Source organism: Thermobia domestica, chromosome 5 (assembly GCF_964235325.1).
Source record: "Thermobia domestica chromosome 5, izTheDome1.hap1.1, whole genome shotgun sequence".
In the NCBI taxonomy this organism is placed as follows: Eukaryota; Metazoa; Arthropoda; class Insecta; order Zygentoma; family Lepismatidae; genus Thermobia; species Thermobia domestica.
The window spans coordinates 151,456,513-151,476,821 of record NC_137458.1 but is presented as its reverse complement, the minus strand read 5'-3'; the positions used below and the strand labels follow the sequence as shown (position 1 = coordinate 151,476,821).

The window sequence follows — 20,309 nt, the reverse complement described above, 5'->3', positions numbered from 1 at the left end:
CGTTGGTCGGGAAGTCTGATTTTTTTTGAAGCAAGTAATTTAGTATTTTGTATTATATTAACATGACCGAAAACAATCCGTTGGGGATCCCTCAAGGACCTCTCTCCCTTTGCTTCTTGTTGTTATTAATGATATTCCTCTTCTGATTAAAAACTTCGGACATTTTTTCACTGAAGTCAGTTCTACTGATGACTGTGTGAAACTTCAACTTGACATCTCTTATTAAAGAATTCCGCATCAGAATGGCTACATGTTGAAAAGTCTTTCGAGATTATGATTATGGTCTTCATCATAATCGATTCCGATAAAAATCTTGGGCTTTTAAACGTAAGCCGAAAGTATTTTGATAAAACATGGGTAATATTTTAGAATTTTGTTTTTGATGTGTGAATTCGGATACATAATTACGCATATTATGTATAGAACATGACAGTGAATAGTTATCTAATCTAACGCCGAGGTCCACATCCTTCTCCCGAAGTATGTCTGGAAGAAATTGCTTCGACCATGTAGAATATACACTTGTGTAGCAATGGAAAGAGCCAGTGTTCACTTAGTTACAAGAATTTCTCACAGATGTCATAATTTACTAACTCAGTTGTTAGTGTTGAAGAGCTTTATGTAAATAAGTATTTTTCAAGAAGGAAAGTACAGGACAGGTTGGCTCAAAACATCTGGGTTTTCGTTTGGTGGAAGTCGCATGTAGATCGTATGACGCAACTCATAGGCTCAACAGTTGGAAGATTCTTGAGAGGGTACGATGAATGTTAATTATTTAGCAAGCTTGTGGGCGGTAATATTTTGAATTATTTTTATGTGAGCAGGAAAGAAAACCTGCATATTGATTCTATATCGTAGTAAAGAATAATTTATAAAAGTGTTCATGTTAATGAATACTTGTATTATTATTATTATTATTATTATTATTATTATTATTATTATTATTATTATTATTATTATTATTATTATTATTATTTCCAAATTAACGCTACGCATAAGAAGTGGAAGTTTTATAAAACGGATATGTCCGTCTGTCTGTGTGTTGATAGGTATTAGATCAAAAACGGTAAGAGACGTTGAGAAATAGTTTTCTGAAATTGCTGCAGAATTTCAACAGTAGGTCCCATCTTCATCAATCCTTTATGATAAATCAGAATTGGTAAAAATTAACTACTTCTGATTTCAGTGGTGATCACTATAGAACGAAAATAGTAAAGGATAGGGACAGTATTTTTTTTTCTTTTCCGATATTGATTGAGCGTCTCAAGTAAAGAAATCATCTATACTCTTATTTCTCTACTGAAACCGGAAGTGATGGAAATTTACTACTGTTTCCGGTTGCAACATTGATCTTTATAACAGAGCATAAAACTGAAAGATAGAAAGAAATATCTCTTTGATATGAATTGAGCATCCCAAAAATAACTTTCTTCCCGACATTTCTAACTCTATTCAAAACGGAAATGACGAAATCTACGGTTTTCGGATTCGACACTGATCACCATATTGAAAACAGAAATTGTAGGTGGCGTACTTAAAAAGGTAGGTTAAATGCGTAATTCCTGTAGTGTTTGGACTTAACGTACAGTAAACGTATATCTGAAAACGCATGTTTTAGAATACTTTATGTATAAGTGTTCCATCTATACGTACTTTCCGTATGAAACAATACAGTCGGTCAGGATCTCACATACAAATGGACGTATAGCTGATGAATGTAACATACATATAAGTAAGTAATGTATGGAAGACTGTTAGATACCAGACATCCTGCAACGGCATGATGTAACATCTAAGGGCAGTGCCTATGTAGCATACGGATAACGTATGTTCCGTACTGATTTCGGTAGTAAGCAAGAGGATTCCGCATATTTGTACAATATACCGCTGTCCGGAGAACGGATTTTTCTCAGTGTAATAAACGGTAATGGAAAGGTAATAAAAGATAGCTATCTTCTTTTCATATTGCAACATAATAATATTCTGAATGTATGTCGGTTTTGGGGCCTGCTTTCTAAAAATATGATTTCGGAGACAATTGAACAAATCGTCATAATCGTGGCAATAGACCTATATGGCAATTTTTAAAACTGGTTACATAATTTTATTGAATGTTGTTTGCTTATTTTAAGAAATATATTTACTTCATAATCGCAGTCCTTCAGTTTAGCTTTATGAGACAAAAACAAAATTGTATGTCGGTTTTGGTGCTTTTCTTTTCTTTTCTTTTCTTTCTTTCTTTCTTTCTTTCTTTCTTTCTTTCTCTCTCTCTCTCTCTCTCTCTCTCTCTGTACACACACACACACACACACACACACACACACACACGCCTAGAAATCATTGCATCAACATCAACATTAGGTTAATTAGTAAATGGGAAACCGTAAAGTCTATTATCAATATGTATTAAGCAATGTTATTATGTATGCTATGTTATTATTTTTCTTAGTCACTATAGTATTGCAGAATATATTTTTTTCTACTAACAGTTCGGTGGTAACCATATCAATAAAGCGTAAAAGCCACTTTCGAAACTCACACAATGGTGGAATGGTTGAATAGTTTTTGCTCTATTAAAAAAAAGGGAAGAAAGAAAAGGAAAAACAAGAAGTAAAGAAAAAAAGAAAAAATCAAAGTCGAAGTTTTAAGTCACATACTGATTTGTCACATGAAAAGTGAACTATTATTACGAGAAATTTTCTCTCGTAGTGTTATAATAAAGAAAAATTAAGTTCAAGAATAAATATATTGTTCACATTTTAAGATAAATTTTAAAATGTCTAATTTAATTACAGAAAACATGAAATAATATAAACCAGGGATTTTCAACTTTTTCACTGGCCTGCTACCGCCAGCAATGGCTCGCGTACCACAGGTTGAGAAAACATGCATACACACAAATTTAAAACAAACAAGTTAATAAGTGATTACCTTAGCGTTGATAAGTGATTACACAAATATGAAACGGCAGGCTTAAAAGAGTCGCAACTGATGTTTCTAATTTTAGAAAATGTCCATGATTGATGACTGTCTCTCCTTCGCGACGGAGTTTCTCTTTTCTTTTATGCCTGGTAGTTACGAGCTGGATAGTCGAGTGTTTAAAATAGTGCAAACAGCAGTCTTGGTAGATTAATTTAGTAATAGAATCAGTGGCAGCCCGTGTTTAAATCCAGCATGACTCGCGGGGCTCAAAATGATTATTTTCCTGCAGGTTTCCAAGCATTTGCTGTAATATTCTAATGCACTGCAGGACTTCTCAGTGTCGTACTTGGTTGGGTTACGCGCAGTGGCGTATTTACGATTTTGTTTCGGGAGGGGCTTTGCCTGAAAATGTGAAAATTCTGCAAGATATTTCATATACTTGACTATAGTAAGTAAGATTTCGGAGGGCCTTCAGCGCGGAAGGCCCCCTAAATACGCCACTGGTTACGCAAAATCAATATAGGAATTCGAATATTTTTACTTTAACACACACCGGTGCCTATAAGACATGCCGGTTGTATGCCATGCTAATATCACTCGAAAGCTTATGTTCAGCACTTTATAGATATACTCTATATATACGTTATAGAAAATATATCTGTTCATCCGTCTTTTTTTTATACCTGAAAGGATAGGAAGCCAAAACACGATTTTCGCAAAATCTACTTCAGCATAACTATTTAAATTCGGTAGCAGAAAAGCCCAAACAATTCGAAACATTAATGAAAATTAGTGTAAAATTAAGACAGTGTGAGCAAACTTACAATGGAAGGTTGATTGCGAAAACTCTGTCGTTGTGATGTACGCTTAGAGGATAAGAAAGAGCACGAACATTTTTAGATTGTTGGAGACTACAAATTGAAGTTCAACCTGGAAGGAGATATGCGGAAAATGATACTAGAGGTTGCAGAGAAATTAAGCACTTATCTCCGTAGCATGGCATTCGCAGAAACTAGAAAAGGTAAAAAGGAGAACAAATTAATCGAGCGAGGACCAAAGAAATTGACGCTTTAAATATACTCCACTGCTACTACTTCTGTGCAGCGAAAGTGATCCATTTCTCGGCCATATTTACACAGGCAAGGAAAACTAAATCTTGTACGGCAACCGACATATTCTATCAATGTTTGGATGAAGTCATATATCTATGACCAGTCGATCTTCATCTACAGTTCAAGTATTTCCAAATAAGAAAAAAGGAGGAATTTTGAACAAATTATTTTTGTGACATATTTTGCACAAGCTATAACTTTCTTTTCTGTCTTTAGATACGATTTCGTCTTCTGGCATGCTATATACAAAATTTAATAGCATTCATCAATTGTAATCTTTTTTTATCTCTTTCTCTTTTCCCTTCCACATTGCAATTATCATGCCCTTGACGTGGGAGACCCAGGTTTGATTCCGGCAGGAGCTTATGTGGTTCGGGTTCCATGTTAATCAGCAGGTCCATGTCTCATATAGCCTCGCTGTTGAATGGGACCTTAAACTCAAAATTCAAATAAAATCAATACAATTATCATGTTCCTCAGAGTAATATGTAGCCTACTCTTAATATAACAGCCAGTTTTTTTGTATTAAATTTCTTCTAACTTTGCTATTTCTCTCCTAATATTCTTAAGAATTTCTTATTGAGTGGCAAAGATTTATCGTTTACTTGCTTCTTTATTTATATTTTAAATTTTGACTGATAGTTTACTGTATGGTTGTCAACTAGATGATTCCCGGTTATTATCCGTTTTGAGGTTTGTTCATGTAGGCCCCTATAACTTAAGATTATTAAAAACGAAATAAATAAATAAATAAATAATGCAAACTACCTTGCTCTGACGAAGGCATTTAACATTAAATATACAGGGTGTTTCAAAACAACACCGACAGCGTTTGGGATGTGATTCCTGATACCAAGATAAGACAAAAAGTATAGCCAACCTGGGTGCACAAATGCTTCCTTTCGGAGTTATAGGCTGCCGAAAACATGAAAAATCGAACTTTAAACGTCCATAGCTCCAAACCTATGAGACCTACTTAGTCGGGTCAAGACTTCACTCAGGAACTAATATGTGCCCTACTCAAAAATAAATGTTTCAGAATCCTAAGGTACTCACACAACAATTTTTATACAGGGAGTATGGTGGAAGTACTCACCATCTACCTCTATAAAAACTGTTGCGGAAGTACCGCAGGATTCTGAAACTTGGATATTTGGATAGGGCACATACTAGTTCCTAAGTGAAGTCTTGACCCGACTACGGTAGGTCTCATAGTTTCGGAGCTATGGGCTTTTAAAGTTCACTTTTTCATGTTTTCGACAGCTTATAACTCCGAAAGGAAGCATTTGTGCACCCAGATTGGTCTATACTTTTTGTCTTATCTTCGTCTCAGGAATCACCTCCCAAACGCTGTCGGTGTTGTTTTGAAGCACCCTGTATATGAATTATGCTTTGTAATAACTAAGATGATGTCCCGTTACCACTAATTGATTTAAACTTAACATCCCTTTTGCGAGGCTTTCTTGAAACGGGATTCGAGCCTCTAAAGCTTTAAAAAAAAAATCCGACGTAAGTGTCTCTCACAGGACCTAACCTTGATCATGGCGCAAAAGAGCATTAACTATAAGTAAAAAAAGAGATATCTTAATATGATTTCAAAGGGTAAAAGGGATCTATTGTTCACTCTTGTAATGTGAGAGCAGTTTTTTTTCTGTTATCTGTGTTCTTCCTGTTATATTTTCCTGTTATCTGTGTTCTTCCATTATTCACAGTGTCCTCCCTTCACGTTAGTAGGTAAAGTTGAGTATGTTGGGTGTAGTATATTTTCGTATGTGTCTGTTTAGTAGCAATAAGTTATTGTTCCTTTGCGTAATATAATTTATAGCTTTATTTGCTGTCATGTATAGATACAGTATGTGTTTCTTCTACAGGATTAGATCCAGCTGCTTTATTCTTTGAGAACACAACGTCTGCTGAACGCCTCGATCCTTCTGATGCAGAATTTGTGGATATCATACATACAACGTCAAGCATCATTGGTGGATTTCATGACCCCTTAGGACACGCTGACTTCTATCCTAATGGTGGCATGGCTCCTCAACCTGGTTGTAGGCTGCCTCTTCTTAACGGTACGTTTAATTCAATATATTTTACATATGTACATAACATATTCATCTAACAGTAACAGCAGAATAACGGTAAATCACTTTACTTATAGGTTCCCATTTCCTTATGGTATATGATAGCTTCCAAATTCTCCTATGTGCCTCTGAAAGAGATTTCTGCTTTTAAATTTGTACTATGGTTCTAACCTCCATTTCATCTGGTTATGACTTTGATCTTGTATAAATTACACACTTCATATACCCGAATTTAGTAACGAACCAGTTTAAATGATTCCTCTTTTTCTCGACTCTCCACTCTAAAGTTTCATTGACGGACTTGGCACCATGAATCCTCTTTTCTTTGATCTATTTAAATGTGTTGAACTTTTCATATATTAATCATCATGAAGGTCATCATCATCATTATTCATATATTAATCATCATCATCACATTAATCATATGAATAATGAGAAATTACAAACGTTTTGCAATAAATTCACTTAAAAATGATCTTTTAAAAAAGTAACCTCCTTTGTCCAAGTTTGTTAAAATGCACACAAATTGCTGAAATCCGAAGACAATTCTGACCGTTGTTGGTATGAATTCCGGGTTTATGGCATGGCATAATTGTTGGTATGAATTAGATATCCTTGGCTTCTATTGGAGATGAGAAGATCGTGTGCTATGTTGGTGTAGAGTTGAGAATCGAAACGTTATTTCGAATAAACAATAAATGAACAATATTGTTTTTCACTCTACTGACACTTTAATGTGCTAAAATGGAAAACAAATATGCAATAATCATTAAAAGAAACATGAAAATGCGTTAATATATTGACTACTGTGTATGTATTTCTATAAGATATTTTGTTATTGGTTAAATTCTGCTTTTAACTGTTTCATTCGAATCAAATTATCGGTTAGCTAGTTGGAAGCTTAACGTCCCTTTCGAAGTATATGAAACGTAATGTGCAGAATTTACGAACTGGAGTAAACAAAGCATCAAACTCATTACCTGAGCATTTTTATACCCCGTGTAAAACTTGGCATCATTGCCATATACAGATATTCTTGTTCTAATTGGAAATGGTGGATGTCGTGCGAATAAAATGCTGGTTATAGAGATGATTAGTTCACATAACAACATCTATGATAAGATTTTTTTAAAATAAGGAACACAAGTATTGCAAATTATAATCTTAAGAGGTGGGCCAAAGTTCTAGAACTATTTTTTTAAAAAAATACATTTATATTTTCAAGCCATAAATTATACAGTACTGACAATCTAATGTAGGTCTAACACGGGAGGGTCCCTCAAGTTGTCGCTAAAATCTGATTGCCACATAGCACATCTGATAGAGCATCATGAAAAATGAACATGAGCAAAATTTAAGGTGCTATGGACCAGAAGGATAGGAGCTAGGGGGCTTCAAAATTTGAATATCCAAAGAATTATATATCATGGAATTATGTACGTTTAAAGTAAATATCTTGAAAACCATTAAAGCAATCAAAACAAAACTTGCACAATAAAATGAGAACAAAATGCTATATCGAAAACCAAAAACAGTGTTGCCATAGGTGAAGCAGTGTTGCCAACTCAGCATAAAAGTATTTTGTTATAAATAGCACCATATACAAGTGCGCACAGATTTAAAATGCACTATTATCAGTAAACATAACAGTGAAGTGTAGTGGTACAGTGTTGCACACACTTACATGTGCTGAAGATGTGCAATGGAGAAGTCATTTTGCTCATGATGCTCTATCAGATGTGCTATGTGGCAATCAGATTTTAGCGACAACTTGTGGGACCCTCCCGTGTAAGTAATTTAGTCTTAAGATAATCGTTACATTAATTCTCCGATGTGTCACGCTGCGTTCCAAACATGTACACTATTTATAATTGATTAATAATAGCCAGTGCGTACTACTCAGTGCCGCAACTAGGCTAGTTGTGGCCCGGAGCAATAACTCTTCTTAGTGCCCCCCCTCCCACTGTCCAACCAAACCAAAACGCTCTAGATTACACCTGATATTGGCATCGTACAGTAATTCTCCTTTTTAATTTTTTCTTCAAGTAGTGAAGCTTGATTTCAAAATTGCAGTACATAATTTAATTTTTGGAACAAGAGAAAACACCAAACTAATTAATATTTGATTGCCAAATGATCTGAGAGTAACATAGACAGATTCTTATAGTCTTTCATAATAACTGCAAATTAAGTTAGTTCAGGTAAGCTTAGTTTAGGTTAGTTTAGGCTATGTTAGGCTAAATATTTGCATCTTCCATTTCTACTGTAAATTTTGTATTTTTATGTGCTTCTAGACCCATTCAGCTAAACATTGACCTTATAACACTTCAAGAATCGTTCTGTGAAGAGATAAGGTTCCGCTTATATTTCTCTCCATACATTATACTCAATAGCAAAATAAGACTACTTAATAAATCGTAGCAATCAGTTATAGCGTATATTGAATGATAATCTGTTGTTGTTGTTTCTACAATGTTATTTTTGAATATTTCATATTGTTGGGAAGTTTATATGACAACAAAATATAATGTTGTTTAAACTACATAAGTACTCTCCGAGGTCCATGAAACTTAAATTTATTACCAAAACTGTGTCTATGTATTTAGTAAATAAAATATCACTCAATACAAGAAGCTGTTCTTGTCATAGAATGGTCATGTATTTTTTATCTATTTACAAGAAAAAACTTGGAAAACACGCTTTCTGTCTTCACTGAGTGACATAAACTGCAGTGAGACATGGAGACAACAAATCAAATTACTGATGGAATTCCACTGAATCAAACAGGGCTTTTTACATGCCCCGTTGTAATATCCCTATTGTTTGATCATATAGTTATCTTCAATTTCAGATATTTGCAGTCATTGGAGATCATGGCAGTTTTATACTGAATCATTGAAAGACGAGGAGGGTTTCCCTGCAGTTTCTTGCGACGATTGGGAAAATTTTACAAATGGCACATGTTCCAAAAAGAGATCAATATCAGAAGTTGTTATGGGTTTCGGAGCGCCTGCAAGGTAAAACAAAATATAACGTTTTATTATCATATATATAATGTATATACAATTACTATATAGATATACGTGGTAACTACTAACTACCAGTAGCGTATGCGGAATTTCTTCAAGAGAGAACTGCAAGCTTTCAAATTCATACAGTTTCAGGATTTTTGTTGACGTAATCCTATCTTCACATTTAAATGTTTATTTTTTAGTAAGATCTTGTTCAACGAGTAGAAAAACACAGACTCCCTTACGTACGTCACTGCTATTAACTATCATTGAAGTAAAAGGAATAATTATGCCTATCTTCTTTTGAAGCTTTTCCTGCAAGCATGTAGAGCAGTGTTGACATTTTAATGAATCGAAAAATTATCGTATCTTAAATAACTGGTATATTAAAATTTTTGTACGTTCAGTATAGAAATAGAAAGTTTAGAACAATTTATATAATACTTAAAATAGTGATATTTTATTGATTTTGCCCGTAAGATTTAGAAGTAAACCTATAAAATCGTAATAGAAAAACATAAATCCTATCCTATGTGTTATGTAATAGAAACAAATTTAGAATTCTGGTAAAATATATATATATATATATATATCTGAGTCTACTTCAGGGAAAAAGAAAGAAAATAAGTAAAATGTATATAGTCGTTGAGCCAGAATCCAAAAAATAGGTTTTTGGTTTCATCTCTAAGGACTTGATGATATATATCTTTTTGTATTCACAGTGGTCCAAGGTGTTCATCAAATGATGATACCCTGAAATTTGTGGTAGCTTAAAGCCGCCATATTGAAAAATGGCTGCCATATCTCTACATTTACGAGGTTTTGCGCATTTATCTCATAAACGGTTCCTCTTATCGAGAAAATGAAGAGGAATGAAATTGAAGAGGATAAAAATTTGCACATATTATGTTCAGTAATATTTTTTATTAGAACCAATCGATTAGGAGATATTTGCGATTAAAGGAGAAACGACCTTGTTTTAAATTGTAACACTTGTTATTTTCCCTGGAATTATTTTACCGAGATACATATTTCTGAAGTATTTAATATTTGTACTAATAAGTTCCTTCAAAAATTATTCATGTTAGTCTTCATCTTCACTGCTGTCGTCATCAGATGACAGTCCAGCGTCGAAATCAGTGACTTTTTCATAGTTGGAACAGGTCTGTATTTTGCACATGTCTATACATCTGAGGCTGTTGGAAAGGCACACACATGAAGGCATGGCACATTTTCTTGGGCAAGAACATGACATCAGTTCCAAAACAGCTTCAGGGGCAGGAGAATCCATCCATTGTACTCCCAGACAAGATCTTCCCTCACTGTCCGTTGTAGAAATACAGCCATGGTCCACTGGGGATGGAAGCTCTGGATCAGCTTGTAGACATTTCTTCCAAACGAGGGCTTGGTAGTTTGCTCTTCTTATATGTTGATAGAGCTTGTTCCGACATGGAGGAAGGCTATGAGGTTCAACAGACCCCTTTTTAGCAGAAAATATGCTGTAACGCAATTCATGGATGTCAGTGAACTTTTGCTGTCTAGAGTAGAGCTAGCAAACAAAGAACTCAAGCTGCTTCTTTGTTTCCTCTGGTATTTCAGCTTGAGTTCCAAGAATACTTAAAGCGGTTCTGAGTCTAGAATTTTGAGTCATTATCTTGTAGGCTGCAGATTTCTCCTTGCCTGCAAATGCACTTACTGCATCGCACCCAGTAAATGAATGAAGTCCGGGCAATACTTTACACACTTCTTGACCTAGAAAAGCATTCATCTCTCATGTTGTAGTACTTTACTCTGTCACTAGATCCACATTTTAGAAATATTGATCCCTTGTACTTTTTCAACTGTTCTTCTATAGCAAATAATGTAATAACAGCAACATCTGTGTCAACGGAGTTAATAATTATCTTTCTAAATCCCGAAAAATAGCATGTTGTACGTGAAGAAGAAGTCGGGTATCCGCCTCTTCTTGGAAACATGTCAACTCAGGAGCTTCTTGTGCCAGTTTGCTTGTAATTTTATGGCACTTTTCTTCACAAGTAACATACATAACTCGTGTATTCAGCTGATTCAGATACTGCACGCCCTGCCACTCTTTACAAATGAAACGTATAAGTTCTTTTTTGTTCTCGTCATCAGATAAAAACTGCTTCCATTTTCGGACTGAATGGGCAGGAGTTATATGTTTCACTTTTATAGAATCACCGACAGCTCGATGTTTTCGTTCGCTACTTTTTATAGACACTTGTCTGTACGTATCAAAGACAACGTGAATTGTCTGAGAAGATACGGCTTCTTGTAATATTCTCGAAAAGAGCTTGTCAGCTACTTCGCCAAATGTTTGTAGTCCCTGTGGTAGCTTTTGAACAAGACGCATTCCACCAAAGATGTTAACAGCGTCACTAGGAATTTGCCCATCAGTTGCAAAGTCTTTGGTCAGGACTTCCATCAGTTTGGACTTAGCAGTTTTTCGAATCGAACCATCAGGAGTAGCCAAAGACCATGGAAGAGGTCCCAGAGGGAAACGAACTCTGTGTTATTCATCTTCACTCTCTCTTTCTTTTTCAAATCGGAGAACGTCTTCAGCTTCTGCTTCTTGAGAGGCTTGAAAAATTCTTTTGGTTTTGAGTCTTCAGACAGATGATCTTTCTTGAATTTTTCGTTAGCTTTTTGGCCTACTTCATGTGCTGTGACCATGTCTTTGACAATGTCTGGAGTTGCCACAGTTCCAGTAGATAAATTGATCATATCTATTTCTTCAGACGGATTTAACCATTCATTGGTCATCAGGTTTTGTAACGCTGAAACATCACGTTCATCTTTTGGATCCTAGGCAAAGAAAGATCTGGATGTAGCACAGATTGTCCTGAAGAAGAATTGCAGCTTGTTATTTCACGAACCATGTGAAGAAATGCTGCTCTCATATCAGAGTTTAAATAGTATCTTTCAACTGCTGCAGGTCTTTTGCTGAACATCGTTGAACCTTTTGTTCCCTGTGTGTCTTTATTTATAGTTTCTTCAATATTATTTTCAGAACATTTTAAGATAAATAACTTTCGTTAATTTTATTCCGTTAATTTGAGTAACTATCAACAAGGAAAAAATAAAATAAGTGTAATATTAGCGGTCATTTTCCAATATGGCGGTCACTAGATTCTCTGTAACTGACAGTATCATGGATAAAAGCCATTCTGGTATTGTGTAGCATCAAAAAATTATATTACACCAAGTCCACAGAGATGTAATCATGCAACTCCCTTGTTAACAAATGGTCTCAAGAATTGCAATATTAGCGGCCATTTTCCAATATGGTGGCCATTAGCTACCCTGTAACTGACAGTATCATGGATAAAAGCCATTCTGGTATTGTGTAGCATCAAAAAATGTATAGTACACCAAGTCCACAGAGATGTATCATGCAACTCCCTTGTTAACAAATGGTCTCAAAAATTGCAATATTAGCGGCCACTTTCCAATATGATGGCCATTAGCTTACCCTGTAACTGACAGTATCATGGATAAAAGCCATTCTGGTATTGTGTAGCATGAAAAAATGTATGGTACACCAAGTCCACAGAGATGTAATCATGCAACTTCCTTGTTAACAAATGGTCTCAAAAATTGCAATATTAGCGGCCATTTTCCAATATGATGGCCATTAGCTACCCTGTAACTGACACTATCATGGATAAAAGCCATTCTGGTATTGTGTAGCATGAAAAAATGTATAGTACAACAAGTCCACAGAGATGTAAACATGCAACTCCCTTGTTAACAAATTGTCTCAAAAATTGCAATATTAGCGGCCATTTTCCAATATGGCGGCCAATAGCTACCCTGTAACTGACAGTATCATGGATAAAAGCCATTCTGGCATTGTGTAGCATGAAAAAATGTATAGTACACCAAGTCCACAGAGATGTAATCATGCAATTCCTTGGTAACAAATTGTCTCCAAAATTGCAATATTAGCGGCCATTTTCCAATATGGTGGCCATTAGCTGCCGTGTAACTGACAGTATCATGGATAAAAGCCATTCTGGTATTGTGTAGCATCAAAAAATGTATATTACACCAAGTCCACAGAGATGTAATCATGCAACTCCCTTGTTAACAAATGGTCTCAAAAATTGCAATATTAGCGGCCATTTTCCAATATGGCGGCCAATAACTACCCTGTTACTGACAGTATCATGGATAAAAGTAATACTGGTATTGTGTTCAATCAAAAAATGTATGGTACACCAAGTCCTCAGAGATGAAACCATGAAACCTCCTGGCTCAACGACTAATATTAATTACGACATGCATTAATGTCAGTGTAATAGGAATGAAAACAGAGCTTAAATACTACAATATTCAGTGCCTCAAAAACACACGTACTTTACCAATCTCATATTGGCAATCTCAAAATCTTTTGCAGAAATGAATTGCTTGACATAGAAGTACCTTTATATCTGAGTTTAATAGTGTTTCAGTGAACATTTTTAGGAAATATAGTGTTTGGTGTGCTGTAGGGAATTTGTGTGTGGAAATATACATTTTTCTCACTAACTTACTATTTATGATGTAGGTGGCTTCTGTCTTATGAATGAATCTGGAAACGGTTCGTTCTTGTATATGGATGAATGAGATAATGCAAAGTCCACTGAATTCACTATTTATCCAGTGGAACTTAGAATGAAGGTAGATGGTAATTGAGAATGTTACTTCTCATAGGATAGGTTGAGTTTAGAGTTAGCGTTGCGGACTCGGCTGTTTATTTCTGAAAGGTTAAAGTGTTGGTCTGCTATTTACATATGACTAGAGACCGAATGAAAGAAACTCGAAGTCCTTAGTTTATATATCATGGAAGGGATAGTATTGAAACGTGAAACCTATGCTGTCTCAAATCCAAAATCTCGAAATGTGCCAAAAATTGATCAGTTTGGGAGAAATACGTTCTTCAGCATAATGCAACTGGAACAGTTTATTAAAATTTATTGCGTACACAGTTTTACACGACACAAAAGTTATATAACGCACGCTACATTGCGCATTATATAACAATATTGCGCAAATTTTTCTAAGGATCAAATGGTTAATAATTATCTATGACTTATTAACGAGGAGGAGAAAGTGCTGAAATTGCGCAAATTTCCACCGCGACGTTGCCAACAACAGTATGTAGGAAATAGTGTGAAATTTTGCACCGAAATAAAATATATAAACTCCATTCCTTTGTGAGATATACTTGTATTCCGTATATATATTTACGGAATATTTCACGTTTACAGCTTGAATTCTTGGAATTTAAATCCTACTACTTTTAGAAATGTTATACGTGCCTTCTCATGGTTTAGAAATATCTGTGAATTCACAAACTGAGCGTATTTCCTCATGACGAAAAGCCCCTCCCAGATCCGGCGAGTTGGGGGCCAGCATATCATTTGAAACTCGCCCCTGTGTTCCTCGAACCACTCCATCACACTCCAGGCCTTGTGACGTGATGCATTATCTTGTCGAAAAATGAAACTACCGTTGGGAATCATGGTCGTCATGAAGGGGTGTACGTAGTCTGCAAGCAGTGTGCGATACGTATCGGCCGTCATGGTGCCTTGCTGGAGCTCCACTAGACACATGGATGCTCACCTCAATGTTTCCCAGAGCATAAGTAAGCCGCCGCCAGTTTGTCTCCGTCTCGCACTACAGGTGTTAAGAAGCTGTTCCCTTGGAACACGACGGATTCGCATCCTCCCATCGTTATGATGAAGAAAGTATCGAGATTCATCAGGCAATGCAACGCTCTGCCACTTCGCCAAGGTCCAGTGGCGATGGTCACGTGTTCATTTTAGTCGTAGTTGCCGATGTCGTGGTGTTAACATTTGCACATGGATGGGTCGTCGGCTGCGGAGTCCCATCGTGAGGAGTCTTCGGTGTACTGTGTGTTCAGACACACTTGTACTTTGCCCAGCATTAAAGTCTGATGTTAGTTCCGCCACAGCTCGCTGCCTGTCCTGTTTTACCAGTCCGCCCAGCCTACGACGTACGAGGTGGGAGGCGCCTAACCATTCGACGTTTGGACGTCGTTTCCCCTTGGTTTCGACACTTGCTGAAGACACTCACCACAGCACTCCTCGAACACGCGACAAGTCCTGTAGTGTCCGAAATTCTCGTGCCGAATCTCCAGGCCATTACAACCTGCCCTTGGTCAAACTCAGATAGATCGCGCGCTTTCCCCATTCTACACACTGCCACAACTCTCACTGATACTACATGCACCATACGTGTATCTGACTAGCAGGCATTCCTTAGCAGGTGACGCTGCTATCGCCTGGACCGGTTTATTTCGATAGTAGGTAGGTCTGAACGCTAATAATCCAAAAGTTATGTAGCCTTATTGGGTTCATGGGAACGAAATCACAATAATTACCTAGGTATAACTATGCAAATTACTAAGACTGCCAGTTGCTCATTCAGAGAATTTATGAAGGTCACTTTATCGCAATAGTTTTATACAAACTAGATAATCTATTATTATTATTATTATTATTATTATTATTATTATTATTATTATTATTATTATTATTATTATTATTATTATTATTATTATATTTGAAGTACAATCAAATATCACGACATTAATTATTAGTAGAGCTTGGATTTCCATGCACAAACAAACTCCGAAATATGCATGCAAACATGCACGAAAAATGTCAAAAATATGCACTAAAATATGCATTTAAAAGTTTAACATATGCACTGAAATATACACTAAGAAAATAAAATGTCGGTTATCTTAATGATCTCTGTTGCAATGAACTATTAACATTTTCCTTAGGTTTTCTTCTGACAACCCTCTGCGTTTATCTGTAGGAAACGTTTCGTAGGTCGAAAAGTGTATTTCTACATCAGCAGAAGTCCCTGGTGCATGTGAAAAACACCAAAGTCTTCCTGTGTTACGTTCTCTTGCAATTCCATGTTTTCACCATTAAGTACATTTGCAATAGCACAGATTGTTTTGTACCCGGGACTTTTGTCTAATACTTTGCAAAGTTTATTTGACGCTATTTTCGCAAGACCGTAAATTGTTTCACTGGACAAAGTTTGCGATAATTAGCCCAACAAGGAGAGTGAATGCTGCAAAGCCTTCTTACAGGATTCCAACTGTTTGATAATTTCAGGTTTCTTGAGAAGTGGTTGTGTATGTAGTTAATTTTGTTCTCAATGTCTCTTGTAGAGAAACATTTTTGAGACACATAAATAGCGACTGCATCATCGGGACATAGTGATTCTACAGCTGTCTTCACTCGATTTTAAGTTATCTGCATAGTGCGGCACAGCTTCTAGCCGCGATCTCTAATAGTTGAGAAGGTACTGCAACATTTTTCGCAACTTCGCGAAAGATACGTACGCGCGATGGAACTTTCACAAATACCTTTTTTTTTTTTTTTTTTGTTACATTTAATACAAGCGCGTCTATTGCTAGGTATTAGTATCAGATTGTTTCTGCTACCCAATGAAGACTGAGCAAGACAAGTCAAGTTGACTTATTTAGGATAGGAGACAACACTTTCTTCTATTATTCTGTACAACATTTTATTCTACTTTTGCGTTTACAAACTGAGTCAGTTCATTTTAAATATAACCTACTTTCTTGTGATATACTCTCAAATATGTTAGTATGCAGCAATAAAATTCAGGAATATGGAGTATCCTGCAAAGTTTACGAAATATGCATGCACATCGAAATTCACTCAAAATATGCACTTATATGCACCATCACATGCGTCTCAAACGGATCCTTGCAAGTCCGTCGCAAAGAAGAAAACATTTTCCATTAAGTTCCTGCCTGCTACTAGAAACATGCATTTTGCATATAAATTCGAACTGTAATTATTAGTTTTAACTAACTGAATTGAGCTGAAAATTAAACTTTGATCTCAATAGATTAACTATTACACTGTTAAAAAATTTTTGAGAAAACATTTTTTACGAGACCGAGACAATATTTTCTTAGAAATGAGATTTGCCAATTCCTATTCATAAAGAAAGTAACAGTATACTTTCTCGTTTCGCTTTGTACAACCTCATCTCCTTTTTTTCGTTTCTCATTAATGAGAGTTCCAAACCCTTGCTTCTAAGAAAAGATATTCTCGGTGCACAGATAAGAAACGGTTTCTCAGATTTAAGAAAGTATTTTTAACAGTGCAAGTTTATGCATTCTATACCTTTCTAAAGTAATAAATGTTGAAATTGGCTTCCAGACTGTTTCTGACTGAATACTTTCTTCAAAATAATGTTAAAACTTATAGAAAGATTTTTGAGATATTCGAGTTGAGTCGAGATTTTTACGAGCAGTCTCGACTCGACTCGTGCCTCGACTCGAAAATTCGATTCGACAAATACATTTGTCTCGACTCGTCTCGAATTTTACAAAGTGGAAACATGCCTCGACTCGTACGCATCCCTACCTTTGAAATTCCTTTCATTATCGACGTCATTTTCATGTCAGTTTCCGTTTGAATTTCTAGCAAAACAGAAACCACCGTATAAACATCAATAGGAAGGAAGTAAAATTGACTATTGTAGTGTATATTTTGATCCATTTGTTGTCTGACGAAATACTTATGGTAATGATGGCAACATTGTACAACATTTTTTGCACAATTTCGAATTTTGTTGCCTCTTTATTAAGGCTCTATCTATGTGAACAGATAAGAGAGTGAAAGTTTGCTCAATTTCAGTGCACCCAAAATATTGATTTATGTTTTTACTTTATAAGTCTACATTAATTTGAATCAATACAGAGTCCACGGTTTTTGTTATTAACTATGTAATTTACAAAATACTGTCTTATTCTTTGTGAGTATTCGAGTAAAGTAATGAAAAGTACTGAACTGAAATGTAAAACTCTTAATTTTGCTTTACCTTTTTAAAGTTCGTTGCCTAAACCCAGCGACGAAAATCTGTCTTCAACAGTGGGCAGGACAAAAAAAGACCGTTCCTTTTATTTTTTAATTTAAATAGTTTTATTATTTTTTATTTATTTATTTATTTTTATTTTTATTTATTTTTATTTTTATTTATTTTTTTTGTTAAGCGATGCACAAAATATTTGTGAAGTTGAAAAACAATCCTGTGGAGGATCAGGGAGCAGAGTTGTCTTCAACATTGGGAGGCGGGCAGATTTGAGGCTTATTCTGGGAATCATCTCACTTTCCTTTGTGGCAATCGAATACAAATCATTACATTTTTTCCCCAAAAAACACATTTCAAATCGGATTGGGGGGACAATCTCCTCACTTCCAAGTTTGTGGGGGACATGTCCTCCTCATCTCCCGGGATTTGCGCCAGTGCCCAAACCAAAGTGAAATTAAGCATACACCAAGTAAACGCACTTATCCAACACGTTATGCTTAAAAACATATTGTCTGGAGAATATCAAAAACAGATAATTTTCAATTACTGTTTCAGGGTGTGCCATAGTACAGCGAGTACAAAACAATATTGATGGTTCCGTTTGTTATAATGTCTCTTAGGTGAGATGGACAGTCTTCGTTCACAGCTCGAATCAAGGAGCAAAATTAAGAGTTTTAGTTATAGTATGCGTACACGTAGATTATTTCTCTGAGATTCTGCTTGATAGCGCCAGTAACAAAGATGAAGTTGCCGAACCAAGATCTTCTTGTGCTTTGCAGTATGATGAATGTGCGTTTGTAGTAAAAGTTGTATGTGAGTTTCATTGAACTCACATTTAATATATTTGTAACGAAAAAAATGCGCAATTTATTATTGTAATTTAGGCCTAAAGGTCAGAGATATTACACTGCTTTAAACCCCGATATTCTTTTATGCACACTGTAATATTGGAATACAAAATTAATATACTGTATTTGATTCTCAATTCTTTTTACAGTGCAAGAGGAAAATTTTATTTGCGAACAGCTTCTACTCCTCCATTTTCATTTGTGAGAAGACGAAGAAATCTTTCTCAAAGAACATGAAATAGAACGCATCAACAAAACATTGAATTGACCTTCAATAATTGCCATATCTCTACTTGTACCTGTATCTTTTTAAAAAATAAAATAATATACACTAATTTAAATTAAAGGGTTTAAAATTTATTTACACGTCTAAGCACTTAACTAGTTCTTAAACCAGAATTTAAGATAGATAGGGATGTGTACGAGACGAGATGAGATAGAATTTCCTAAGAAAATCCGAGACGAGACACAGCTCTTCCAATAGAGAAATATATATTTTTCGAGATGAGACTTCACGTTTACAGCACATTTTCGAGACAAACCAGTATCGAATCTTGTCTCGTGCACATCACTAGGTTTAGTTTTAGTTTATATATATATACAGGGTGCGGCACGTAAAACCAGCCCGTCGTAATATTCTGGTATATTGTGTTTTTGGCAACACTTAAATAATCTACCTTCCTAGCAAGAGATGGCGTGTCGAGGTCGGATCGACTTACGTGACCTGCAGCAGTCACGTGCAGCCGCAGCCAGTGAAACTTGTCGAAACCAGTTGAGAAAAAGGCCTCGTTGTGTTAAGCCGGATGAGTGTCAGTGTGTGATAATGCCGTATTCGATACCCGAGCGTGTTGCCACTGTTGAAGGGTTCATTCTCACTGGATCTTTTGTGAAAACAAAGAATTTGTTTCGGAAGAAATTTCCAGGACGTTCTGTGCCAGCAAAGAGCACCATTCAGGAATTTATTGAAAAATGGCGGAGTACAGGATCGGTTCAAAATGCTCCCAGGAACAGACGACCATCTGTCTGCACACCTGAATTAAAGATGCAGGTGGAGGAGATAATGACAAGAAGTCCTCGAAAGTCAACCAGGAGATTGAGTCAACATGTTCATGCGAGTGAGAGAAGTTGCAGACGTGTTTTAAGGGGACTGAAGTTAAAACCGTACCGGATAAGTGTTGTGCAAGAACTGAAGGAGCCTGGCCTGCAGAAAAGGGTGCATTTCTGTGGCCTCCTCGGTCACCAGACTTGTCCACGTGTGACTTTTACTTATGGGGACTGTTCAATACATTCAAAATTGAAGAGTATACGAAACAAATCCACACACAATTGAAGAACTCAAGACCAGGATCCAGGATGTCACCAATAGCATTACAACACAAGAACTGACAAGGGTATATATGAATCTCCTCAATCGTGCTCACATGTGTGTTGAAGTGG

General features: G+C 35.9%; 1 protein-coding gene across 2 annotated transcripts in view; it reads left to right on the top strand.

Annotated features, from left to right (window-relative positions):
- Positions 1-19,200, top strand: part of LOC145686181 (pancreatic lipase-related protein 2-like) — a 73,460-nt gene extending 54,260 nt beyond the window's left edge. For both annotated transcript variants that reach the window (XM_081759202.1, XM_081759201.1), the window contains 3 exons: positions 5,906-6,103; positions 8,967-9,132; positions 19,022-19,200. In XM_081759202.1, the coding sequence (XP_081615328.1) occupies positions 5,906-6,103; positions 8,967-9,132; positions 19,022-19,109 (452 nt within the window). In that variant the 3' untranslated portion in view covers positions 19,110-19,200. The remainder of the gene's footprint in view (positions 1-5,905; positions 6,104-8,966; positions 9,133-19,021) is intronic.
- The last annotated feature ends 1,109 nt before the right edge of the window (positions 19,201-20,309 follow it).